This window comes from Eptesicus fuscus, chromosome 25, assembly GCF_027574615.1.
Source record: "Eptesicus fuscus isolate TK198812 chromosome 25, DD_ASM_mEF_20220401, whole genome shotgun sequence".
In the NCBI taxonomy this organism is placed as follows: Eukaryota; Metazoa; Chordata; class Mammalia; order Chiroptera; family Vespertilionidae; genus Eptesicus; species Eptesicus fuscus.
In genome coordinates, this window is record NC_072497.1 from 3,532,936 (window position 1) to 3,545,778 (window position 12,843).

The following is a 12,843-nucleotide window of genomic DNA, read 5'->3' on the forward strand; positions in this document are numbered from 1 at the left end:
CATGCTGCCTGGTCCCGGGCCACGTCTCAGCGGTGCCCAACACCAATGCCAAGCCCGCCTCGTTGCGACACTTCTCCATCCACCGCCTTGATGCCACTGCCCACTTTCCTCCTCCTTCCCGAGCCGCGCCTCCTCCCACTTCGCTGGCTGCTCCTCCGGATGCCACCGAGCAGTGGGTGCTGCAGGCTCCTGAGCCGGCTCCTGCCCTGCCGGCCCCTCCCGATCACGGCCTCGCCCAGGCCACCTGCAGTCTGACCTCTGCTGGCCCCAGAGGCATGGAGTCCACTGCCTTCTCCCCAGCTCCACTCACCACCTGCAGCCTCCCATGTGGATGCCCGAGCTTGACTCCCCGACCCCGCTCCAAATCCTCCCTCCCGGCTTCCCCACGCCTACCAGATGCTTAACCCGAAAACCGAAGAGGTCCTCCTTCTGTCCTCCCTCTCCCTCACCCCTTACCCCACATGCAATCCCTCTGACGGTCCCAGCGAACCCATCTCCAAACCACTGGTGGGACCTGCCCACTTCTCTCCCTCTCCTCCTCAGCCTTCTCGCCCGGCCAGGGTCCTCCATCCCTGAAACCAGGAACCCTGTCACTGGTCTCCTCACTTCACTTCTTTTTTTTTTTTTAATCCTCACCCAAGGATATTCTCCCATTGATTTTTAGAGAGAGGGAAAAAGAGAGAGAAATATCGATGTGAGAGAAACACACCAATTGGTTGTCTCCTGCACGCGCCCTGACCAGGGCCTGAGCCGGGGAGGAGCCTGTAACTGAGGTATACACGCGCTTGACCGGAATCGAACCCAGGACCCTGTAGGCTCTATCCACTGAGCCAAACTGGCTAGGGCCATAGCAGGCTTCTTACCCCAGAAGACGGGTTCATCGCAGCCTACCTCACTGCATCTCAAATAAAAGCCGTGCCACAGCCGACGTCATCCCCCCCCCTTCTCTCTAGCCCCACACTGAGCTCTCTCTCCTCACCTGTGGCCATACGGCCACGCAGATATGATTTCCATTTCTGGAACATTCCGGGCAGCTTCTTCTTCCCACTCTAGGTCGTGGCACCTGCTCCTCCCTCCACCTAGCAGGCTCTGTTCCTGTTCTTCGGTTTCAATGTCACCTCTTCGGAGAGGCATCTGAACCAGACATCCTAACGCTGGTCTCAGCCTGTGCTTCTCTCCCTCATAGCCCTGAGCACACCTTCATTTACAGGCGTCTTTGGGGGATGGGGGGGGGGGGGGCGGCAGAGACAGGTGGTGGAGGAGGAGAAGGAGGAAGGGGAGAAGGAGGAGGGGGAGGAGAGGAGGGGGAGGAGAGGAGGGGAAGGGGAGGGGAAGAGAGGAGGGGAAGGGGGAGAAGGGGGAGGGGAGGAGAGGGGGAAGGGGAGAAGGGGGAAGGGGGAGAAGGGAGATGGAGAGGAGGGGAAGGGGAGGGGAAGGGAGGAGGGGAAGGGGGAGAAGGGAGAGGGGAGGGGAGGGGAGGGGAGGGGAAGGGGAAGGGAGAAGGGGGAGAGGAGGGGGAGGAGAGGGGAGGGGGAGGGGAAGGAGGAGGGAGAGGAGGAGGAGGGGGAGAAGGGGAGGGAGGGGGAGGAGAGGAGGAGGAGGGGGAGGAAGAGGGGGAGGAGGAGGAGAGTTTCTCTCACTGGAGTGTCAATTGCATGGGAAGAGGGACCATATCTGATTTACTCGCCATTGGTTACATGTGGAAATGGTAATATTTTGGATATGTTGGGTTAAAAGACATGAAAACTCATTTCATCTTGTTTCTTTCACTTCCTTAATGTGGACATGACTAGAACATGTAAAATCACATCAATGGTGCTCATACTTCCCTGGGCCTGCACTGGTCTGGTTAGTGAGGGTGGGGAAGATGCAGATTAGGATACTGCGTGGACCTCACATTGCATTATAATTAAATGTTTTATGGGATAAACAGAATAAAGGGGCCTCGGCCAAGTATTGAGGGTGCACAGAAGACAGGTAGATCAGGCCAGGTGACAGCAGGCTTGAAATGCAAACCGATGAGGATGGAGTCATGAATCACTGCCTCTTCGATCGATGCCTAGCAAGTAATTTACATCAACTACACGACAGGCGCACAGATCTGCAGGCTAACTCTGGGATGGGAGAGGGAGAGGGCCACCGTTTCTTGAATGAATGAGCCAATGAACACACAGGTAATCAAACGAAGGCTTCCCTGACCGGCAAAACAAATCCCTAGCCGGATGCCCACAGCGGGGAGGGGCCTTTGTTTTTTTGTCCACGCTTGCCCCTCCCCGTGAAAGCAACTGGTTGGCAGGCTGGTCTTGTTGGCATGTGTGGGTCAGCTCTCCTGACCTCCCCTGTCCTCTGGCCCGGGACGGTCCTCCACCAGCCCTACCTGAGGCTGAGCGACATGAGGCAAGGCTTCAGAGGGCAAACCTCATATTGTCTGGGCTGGCGTGGCAGGCACTCCTCAGGCCTGTGAGTGAGCAGCTGCGGACTGGGGTGGGGGGGGGGTGCCTGAGGGGATGAGAGATGAGGGGTGGACTGTCTCTAACCTCGAATACCCGAATATACCTGCCAACCCACCACCCAAGGCAGAAACCATGATGGTGGAGGTGGTGGTGGTGGTAAACTTAGCCACCGCTCTCCGAGTACTTACGTGGCAGGCACTGTACTAAATGTTGACACACGCTTTCTCATTCAATCCATCACTGAGCAGATAAAGTTTACACAGATGACTTGTCCAAGCTCACACAGCCAGCCCAGGGGCCGGAGTCTCACCTGCCTGTGCTTCCCCATCCTCCCCGCCCCCAGACAAGTGCCTCCACGACAATGAACTCACAACTTGGCGAGACAGTCAGCTCTACCTGCAGTCTGCACGGAGGAGTTAGAGAACTCTGCCTCGTAGCCACCTCCACTGTTCCTTTTCCGGCCCTTTGGAGCCTCAATTCCTTTTCCCCCTGAGGGCCTTCTCCGTCACCCCTTCCCCCAAGACAACAGAAGCCAAGGCAACTTTGCTTTCCTCCATGTAGCCCAACAACTCCAATTAAAAGCGTTTCCAATTAAAGATCCCAAAAGGGATCCAATGCCCAGCAGCAGGGTCTGCAATATTCCTCACTAATTGGATCCCTGGGGACGTCCCCGCACCCCCACCCCATGACCCACAGATGAAACTCCCCTGAGAGCTGCAGGAGAACAAAGGGCAGCCCCTCAGGGGTGATCGGGACCGGGATTTCCCCGGCTCCAGGCAGAGAGAAAGGGCCCTGCCCAAGCCCCTCCTGGGCTGGGAGGCACCTCTATACGGAGGGTTTCTTTCCTTCTCTCTTTTCTTTTCTTTTTTTTTTTTTTGTTTTCTTTGGGTATGGTGTTGTGGTCAACTCATGTGAGCTCTCCACCTTTTATTTTTTAAAGAACAGTTTACTGATTTTTAGACAAAGAGTAAGGTAAAGGGAGGGAGGGAGAGAGAGAGGTGAGCATGGATCAGCTGCCTTCTGCATGCCCCCTACTGGGGATCAAGACTGCAACCAGGCATGTGCCCTGGCAGGGAATCAAACCAGCAGCCTTTGTGGTGCACAGAACAACTGAGCCACTCTGGCCAGGGCACTGAGGGTTTCCTTTTTTTTTTTTTAATATATTTTATTGATTTTTTACAGAGAGGAAGGGAGAGGAATAGAGAGCTAGAAACATCGATGAGAGAGAAACATCAACCAGCTGCCTCCTGCACACCCCTCACAGGGGATGTGCCCGCAACCAATGTACATGCCCTTGACCGGAATCGAACCTGGGACCTTTCAGTCTGCAGGTCGATGCTCTATCCACTGAGCCAAACCGGTTTCGGCTGAGGGTTTCCTGAAGCATGGCTCTCACGTTAACTGTCTTGGCTAGTGGTAATGCCTTATCCTAAGCTGTTCTGCATGGGGGGACACCATGGTCCCCAGTTCCTCAGAAGAAGAAGAATCAGACTACCAACCAGGCTTGTGAATAAAATGTTTTTTTAAAAAATATCTCTAGTTGTTGACAAACTTCCAAATGTGTTCCCCACAAGCATATTTTTATTTTAACAAGCTAATTTGAAATAGAATTTAAATAAATTCTACCAGAATGAGACCACGTGACTAACAGCACCCGATGGCAGAACTACTGGAGACGGTCGTGCATTTAGCAGAGACTGACAACCTGACGCGCCCCCCACACAAAGCGCACCCCACCAGGAGATTGGTTCCTGATGCCCGTGCGCTCCTCCCAACCTATAAATATGACTTGGGGGCAGCCTGCATGCAACACCTAGGTGTGTAGACACATAGCAAGCCATGCTTAGAGACCAGGGTATCAAAACCAATGCAAGCCCGGCCAGCATGGCTCAGTGGTTGAGCATCGACCTATGAACCAGGAGGTCACAGTCTGATTCCTGGTCAGGGCACATGCCTGGGTTGTGGGCTCCATCCCCAGTGTGGGGCGTGCAGGAAGCAGCCGATCCATGATTCTCTCTCATCATTGATGTTCCAATCTCTCTTTCCCTCTCCCTTCCTCTCTGAAATCAATAAAAATATATTTTAAAAAAAAGAAAAAGAAAACCAATGCAAATTACAAGTTTTGTGCCTGACTGCCTTCTCATGCTTCTTTTTCCTCACTTTATTTTCATTGGGGAAAAAACCAAAGTCTAACTTTCAAGATCTATGAGGTCAGGACTTGCTACCCCTGAGATTTCGAACACTCTGTAAATGCTGTTTCTCTCCGGTCAATCTGGTTTGGGACCGCTGTGAACTTCACTGTGGCAAAGGCGAAGGAAGTTTTTCTTTTCAGATGGAAAAGGAGATCCTATCCCGACCCCATGTACCAACGGGTAGTCTTTTTCCCAAAGGTTTTGTGTTGGCAAAGGTGATAGATCACAGGATTTATCTAGGTTTTGTGCTTTAAAAAAAAAAAAAAAAATTTGGCTTACAACTGAAGCAGGGACTTTAATGTCCTTCCTGTACGTATGTCCCTGCCCATCCTCACGCCCAGGGGATCCTGTGAGGGAGGAGGTGTGATGCCCATCAGACAAAGGGTTTTTGAAGCGGAAGAGGCGCCCAGGTGGGGCCCGGGGGCTTTCTGCTGGCAAAGCATCTTCCTGCCTTGATATTTCCAAGCAGAAACGATCCGAGCAGCTGGGCCCTGGTCCACCAACCACCCTTAGCAACGACGGTGAATCCTCACGTTCGCACGAAGATGCACTAAGGAACGGTGACTCACCCCAAATTCCAGTGCCACCACGCACGCCCAGTGTTCACTGTGATCTCGGTCTCCTCCACTGTTTCTCTTTCACTCATTCATTTAAAGCCAACCACTGCTGTAAGCGATTGTCAAAATGTCTTCTTTTGTTTTTTTAAAAATATACCCTGCCTTCTTCTAGAAAGGATTTAAGCGGGTCTACAAAGACGTATAAAATCAAGCAAAATGACAAATTGGAAGTAGGTGTGGATTTAAATGATGATGTATATTTATAGTTATTGGCATGGAAAAATGTCCACTCGAGGTATCTTAAGTTAAAAACTTATGTTATAAAACAGATGTATGAGCCCTGACCGGTTTGGCTCAGTGGATAGAGCGTTGGCCTGTGGACTGAAGGGTCCCAGGTTCGATTCCGGTCAAGGGCATGTACCTTGGTTGCGGGCACATCCCCAGTAGGGTGTGTGCAAGAGGCAGCTGATCAATGTTTCTCTCTCATCGATGTTTCTAACTCTCTATCCCTCTTCCTTCCTCTCTGTAAAAAATCAATAAAATATATTTAAAAAAAACACACAGATGTATGATACGATGCAATTTTGTTAAAAAAAACACACACACATTTGCTCTATGTAGACATGCATATCTCTAAACACACAGACATTCTCTACACGGGATAGACAGACCAATGATTGATGACAGAGGTTATCCCTGCGACATGGGATGACAAGTAATTTTCACTTCCTTCTTCATGCTGTTATGTTTTAGTATGAACATGTAATATTTTTACAATTAGAAGCAAAGCTATTTTCATTTCGTTAAAAAAAAAAAAGTGGGGGGATAGGTGAGAAAGAGTGAAGGCAAACAGGGGAGGGCCGTAAAACTGAGCAAGGGAATGGATAAATCTGCTAAAGGTACATTTGACTGTAAGTTCCCAGGAGCCATTACAGAACAGAGAACTGATAATTTACACAAAATCACTGAGTGCATTTGACACAAACAAACCATCCCTGTGCTCTGGGCCCTCCTTCAGGGGACTGTGGTGCCCTGGGCTCCAACCTAAAACCCTCAAAGCCAGGAGCTTCCGGGCTGTTTCTAACAAGGATGATGGCTCTCCCCAAAGTAAGAGACAATCTGCAGAGAGTATCCATTCATTCCTACACTCATTCATTCAATCACTACCTAGTGCCACCCCCTTCCCAGTCCTGTGTATTTCTCCAGCTCTGACATAAGGGAGCTGGCTGTCTAATGAGGGTGATCCTAAATGCTAACAGCCTGCTCAGCTCCTCCTCATAATGTACTGATCCCCAAAGAGCCGGGCACCCCCTCTGACACCCTACGGATTATAACACTCCGTTTAAACTCACACATAGAGCTGGTGTTTGCATCTGTGGCTTATCTCCCCTGATAAACTATAAACCCCACCAGGGAAGGAACTAGCTAGTAGGTCTGCTCACCCTGAATCTCTAACAGACTCTCCAATTTCGTTACAGATGAAGAGACTGAATGACCTTTAGAAAGTGAAGTCTAGCCGAAACGGGTTTAGCTCAGTGGATAGAGCGTCAGCCTGAGGACTGAAGGGTCCCGGGTTCGATTCCGGTCAAGGGTATGTACCTTGGTTGCGGGCACATCCCCAGTGGGGGGTATGCAGGAGGCAGCTGATCGATGTTTCTAAAAAATATATTTTATTGATTTTTTTTTATTTTTTTTTTATTGATTTTTCACAGAGAGAAAGGGAGAGGGATAGAGAGATAGAAACATCGATGAGAGAGATACATCGACCAGCTGCCTCCTGCACACCCCCCACCGGGGATGTGCCCGCAACCAATGTACATGCCCTTGACCGGAATCGAACCTGGGACCCTTCAGTCCGCAGACCGACGCTCTATCCACTGAGCCAAATCGGTTTCGGCTATTTTATTGATTTTTTACAGAGAGGAAGAGAGAGGGATAGAGAGTTAGAAACATCGATGAGAGAGAAACATTGATCAGCTGCCTCCTGCACACCCCCAACTGGGGATGTGCCCGCAACCAAGGTACATGCCCCTGACGGGAATCGAACCTGGGACCTTTCAGTCCGCAGGCCGACGCTCTATCCACTGAGCCAAACCGGTTTCGGCTCATCGATGTTTCTAACTTTCTATCCCTCTCCCTTCCTCTCTGTAAAAAAATCAATAAAATATATTTTAAAAAAAAGAAAGTGAAGTCTAACAAACCCACAACGAGACCAAGAGTAGACCAGCTCCCTCCGTATATCTGAGAGACTGTATCTATTTCAGTCAACACAAACACCAAACAAAAGGCCATAATTTGTAGGAAATGCACAGTTGGGTGTGATTCAGGAGGGACGGGAAACTGAAGGAGTGGGGATGGACATCAAAAGACAGTACACCGGTATAGGTTACTGAGAGAGGGCCCCCGGTGTTAGATAACCAAGATTGTGGCCTCCGTACACTGCAATGTAATCTTGGCTGAAGAAAATAAATGAGTGTAAACTGAAGCCAAACAGAAATACAGTAGATCTTGTTTGTAAACACGGACAAAAATCCACCAAAAGTCACACCAGCAGACAAGCCAGCTTTCCTGCCAGCCTTTCGCGGGCAGATAAAAGGACAATTTACAACCCCAATCCTCGGCCTGAACACTAACCCCACCACAATAAAAGCTAAATGGCTTGCTTTAGCATTAAAAGAAAACGGCACCCAAATGTGATTTCTTTCTCTCTTGGCCCTTGCCACTCTCAATTAAGCCAGCTATATAAAAGGGAATCCAAAAATTATCACAACTTCCAGGCCAGCTTCCAAGCGAGGCTGCCCAGCATATGCAAGCATTAACTCAATCAAAAAAAGATTTATTGCGGGCCTGTTCGGTGTCAGACACTGCTGCGTGCTGGAATACACTGAAGAAAAAGGTAAGACTTCATCCTTGCCGGATGCTATTGGGGAAGAGATTATACGGAAGTAAACAAAGCCCAGATGACTGCCGTGTGCCGTGGAAACAAAGGTGTGTGTGTGAGCGAGGCATGGGGGTGGTCAGGGAAGTGTGTAGCACATTGGAGAGTCTGTTGGAGGTCCAGGATTTTGATCCAGGATGTCGAAATCTGAAGGAAGAGAAGAAGGTATTTGCGGAGCCAGGGCAAGAGCAGAAGGAACAGCAAGTTCAAAGACCCTGAGGCGGGGCAGGAAAAGCCAAGGACAGCAGAGGGCAGTGAGGGTGGGGGGGAGGGGCTGGAAAAGGCGGAGATGAGGCCCCCGCCTTGAGGAAAGGTGTATTAGGAAGAGAGTGATGTGATCTGTGGTTTTAAAAGCCAGTCACTTGGGGTCTAGTGTGGAAAATGAACTGGAAGGTACCCCAGAGTGGAAGCTGGAGAGCATGCTAGGAAGTTAGTCCAGGAAGGAGGCAGCAGTGGCCAAGAACAGAGTGGGAGCTATGATGATGGGGAGCGGTGAATGCACTCCAATATACCCTGGGCATCATCATTCAGAGGCCGGGACTCACTGACAGCCTGGATGTGGGGCTGCGGGGAGGGGGGTAAGGGAGAGAAGAATCCAGGATGACTCTTAGCAAGTGAATGGATGGGGAAGATGGAGGAAGGAGAGAACTGAAAGGAACCAAGATCTTCAAGCATGGTCAAGAGGAGAAGCCCATAGGAAACACGGACTCATCAGCGTGTAGGTGACAGTGACAGCCATGGCGGGGGCGGATGACATGACCGAGGCAGAGAGTGCTGACAGCAGAAAGGAGCCGGGACCAGCAACACTATCATGCAGAGGTCAGGCAGAGGAACAACCAGCAGGGAGCCTAAAAGGAATCATCAGGAAGGAAGGCAAGAGGAAACCGGAGAGTAGTCGGGGCGCCTCAGTGGTTGGGCATCCACCCATGAAGAGGAGAGTGGTGGCAAGAAGCTGGGAGGGGAGGTGCTTCGAGGAGGAGGGAGTGGCCATTGTGAGGAAGGCAGCCGGGAGGTAGAGTAAGACAAGGACAGAGCCTGGCAACCTGCAGGTCATCAGGGACCCTGGCCGCTTCAGTGGCGAGGTGGGAGCGGAAGCCAGACTGCAGAGTGTGAGGGGTGAGCCAACGGTGGGCGAAGAAAACGAATGGAGACAGTGGGTTTGGACATGTTTTTTATTTTTTAAAAAAATATTTTTTAATTCATTTCAGAGAGGAAGGGAGAGGGAGAGAGAGACAGAAACGTCAATGATAAGAGAGAATCACTGATCGGCTGCCTCCTGCACGCCCCGCACTGGGGACCGAGCCCACAACCCAGGCATGTGCCCTGACCGGGAGTCGAACCCTGACCTCCTGGTTCATAGGTCGACGCTCAACCACTGAGCCACACCGGCCGGGCTGGACATATCTTTTGAGATGTTTTCAGGTGAAAGGGATCAAGGAAGTGGAACTGAAGCAGGAGGAAGATATTAATAAGAGCAGCTAAAACTGTGCCACCCCATATGGCAGCCGCTAGCCACCTGTGGTTGTTTAAATGTAAATTAAAATAAAAAATGCAGGTCCTCGGCCACTCCAGCCACATTTCCAGTGCCCAACAGCCACGTGTGGCTGGTGGCAGCCACACGGGACCTCACAGACACAGGGCATTTCCCATGAGCACAGAAAGTCCTACTGGACAGCACTGAATTGAAGCACGTTGTATACTGATGGGAAAGATCCTGGAGAGAGGGAGGTGGAGGAAGATGGAGAAATGTCTCCTGAGGAGGTGAGAGGGGATGGGATGGCCAGTCCCCCGGGAGGGGTGGGGTTCTGGTAGGCAGGACCAGAGGAGGGACTGGCCATCCATTTGGCCAAGCAGGTGAGAAGGAAAACGCAGGGCCGCTACACCGGACACTGTAGGCGTGGTGGGGAGGGGAGGCTGTCCGTGGTCGTCACTGAAAAAGGAGGCTACATGTGTGCGTGGGGAAGAGAGGGGGGTCTGGGGAGGGAAGAAGGTCTGAAAAAGCTGCCTGGGGGAGTGAGAACACAGACTTACCGGGGAAACCACACACAACGCGACACATTTCACAGAAGAGCAGCAGGACACAGGGACGCTGAATGGGGAAAAGCATCTTAGGTGGGGAGAGGTAAGCTCAGTTTTTTTTTTTTTTTCCTTAAATCCTGGTCGTGTCGACAAGGACAGCCACAGCAAGGCTGCAGGACCACAGCAAAGTTGCCTGCTGGCTGCCCTTCCCCGGTTCTTCCTCCTCCATCCCACTCAACTCTCAGGAAGAATGACATTGGTTCTATTTTCAGTGAACACAGTTCCCTCCACCCGCCTCTGTCTAAACTGCTTATCCAGCCCTAGCTCCATCTCAATTTACAGCCATGGCTTGCTTGTGCATTCCCATAAATTATACAAGTGGACATATTAAAAATGGCAGAATTAGGCAGGAGTTCCAAACAGCCCTTACCTATAAGAAGTGAGTAACAGACATTCATGGATGACAGTAACACTACACGAAAGACGTATCCCGCATTTGAACAAAACCCCCAAGCTATTCCTCCCTGTTTCTCCACAACAAAAATTATTCTCTAACATTTTCTTTATGAGTAAACGTTTTCATTTCCACAGAACTATTTGATCTCAACCAGTTGGAGTTTTAATATTTGTTTTTGATCACGTAAGTGTGCTGGATCGGTTTTGCATTGGCTGAGGGAGTGGGGGAGGGACAGGGAGTTAAAATTACCAGATCCCTTTATCTCCCATCTTGAGATCTACATTTGCCAACTCCTTCCCATGCATTTTTTTTTTTTTAAGTATGAAATCTGAGAGCTGCAAAGGTTCCCACTGCTCAAAGAACAGCCCTTTCACAGTCTGTCGTGGGGTCACTGGGAATGTGACAGTCTGCTTCCCAGCCAGGGGGCCCCTGGTTAAATCCCCCCGTTTCTGTACGGGTGACACCTCTTGAATCTGCACCAATGTCTGAGGCACATCTCCCGGCCCCTCTCTGTTCCCCCGTCTGCTCATGATGGTCCGGAGCCCCCATACTTCCCTTCCTTGAAATTCCTCCTGGTCTGCCTCTGGTTCCTTCAAGCACGGTTCAGACCCCACAGATAGAGTTCACTAGGTAAAAGGGCTCCAGAAACTTTTCTGGAGCCAGGCACATAACGCCCACTGACCCATGGGAACTGGGTCCAGCCTATCCCATACAGGAAAGCAAGATCTCTAGCCCCACAGAGCACAAGTCTTTGGGTCATGATAAGGACGCTAAGCTCAGCAGCAGGGGACACGGAGATGAAGGAACTCTGGTTCACTTGCAACCCCATCCCCCACTGTCAGGCTGTGGCTTCCCTCTGCCCCCACACAGGGTCCCTCTGCCAACGCTCATCAGCTGACCAACCGGTGGGGAAGGTACCAAACCACTTCAGGCCTCAGTTTCCTCATCTGTGAAATGGGCACAATAGCCATTCCCTGAATACTGAGGATCCCCCATCCTCCATGTAAGGAGTTTAACTGTTATTAGCACAGTGGCTCCCTGACTCACAGCGCCTACTGCTCTGAGAGACGCCTGGAGCAATCAATCCTGCTTTTTAAATTACTTTATAGACTCAGAAGCATTAGTCACTTCGACAGAGTATTTCAACTTCTCTCCTGAGCATCTTGGTGGTTTCCAAGACTGAAGCCTCACCTAGCTCCTCACCGCCTGCCATCATCCGCAGCCATCTCCAACAGACTCAAAGTCCACCCTCCCTCTGCCGGGGGGCTCTTATTATTTCCTTTCCAGGAAAACTTGGATTTCCATTTTGTTTCTAATAAACCCAACAGCGGAGAAGGATAAACTGCTTCCCACACTCACAGACACAGGCCCTGGAGTTGACCGCGCCCGGGAGCGGGGGGACCGCCGCATGGCCGAGGCAGCAGAGCCGGCCGGGCGCCGATCCCTGCGCGGTGCCCCGGCGGCTTGGAGAGATGGGCCACGGGCCCGGGGCGGAGGGCGCGGGGTCGGTGGCGCGCGAGCTCCAGGCTCCCGGCGGACGCGCTGGAGGCCCGCAGCCCCCCAGCGCGGCGGGCTCACTCACCCCATCTCCGGCGCTCTCCCGCGGCTGCTCCGACGGGGCCTCTGGCACTCGCTGTCTGCCCGCCTGGCAGCTGCTCCCCGCGCAGCACATGCGGTAGCCCGTGCGCGCCCGGCTCAGCCCCGGCGCCGCTCCATTCCGCGGGCTGCGCTGCTACTGCCGCCACCGCCAGGCGGGCAGGCGGGCGGGGGCTGAGCCACCAGGGGCAGGGCAGCCGCGTTCGGGCGGTGCCCGCCCCGCCCCGCTCCTTACGTAACCTCGTGGCCCCCAGGCCCCGCGCTCGGCCCAGGGGCGGGGGGTGCCAGTGCACCGTAGCAACCGGCCTCCCTGGCAGACCCCTCCCCTTGGCGATTTTGCATCCGTGCGCCCCTGCTGTGCGCCCCCCAGGAGCTCCGCGCAGTGCTGCCAGGGGGCACCCTGCCCGAGTCCCAGTCGAATGGAGGGGGCTCTGTAGCTCCCCTTAGTTTGCAGGTGAGGACACCGAGGTCCCAGGAAGGGGAGCGATTTGCCCAAGGTCACACGATCAGGTCAGAGCTGGGGTCTTCGGAATCTGAGACGGGCACAGCCATGCCCCTCAAAGCCCACCTCACCTTGCAGACCACTGCCAGGCTGGGTGCCTCCGGGGGCCGGCGGAAGCCAGCTTGGCAG

At 52.4% G+C, this 12,843-nt stretch overlaps 1 protein-coding gene across 1 annotated transcript in view; it reads right to left on the bottom strand.

Annotated features, from left to right (window-relative positions):
* HOMER2 (homer scaffold protein 2) overlaps nucleotides 1–12,337 on the bottom strand; it is a 65,932-nt gene extending 53,595 nt beyond the window's left edge. The window contains 2 exon segments of the mRNA XM_054713218.1: nucleotides 12,199–12,215; nucleotides 12,217–12,337. Coding sequence (XP_054569193.1) covers nucleotides 12,199–12,215; nucleotides 12,217–12,288 — 89 coding nt within the window. The 5' untranslated portion in view covers nucleotides 12,289–12,337.
* Nucleotides 12,338–12,843: the final 506 nt, after the last annotated feature.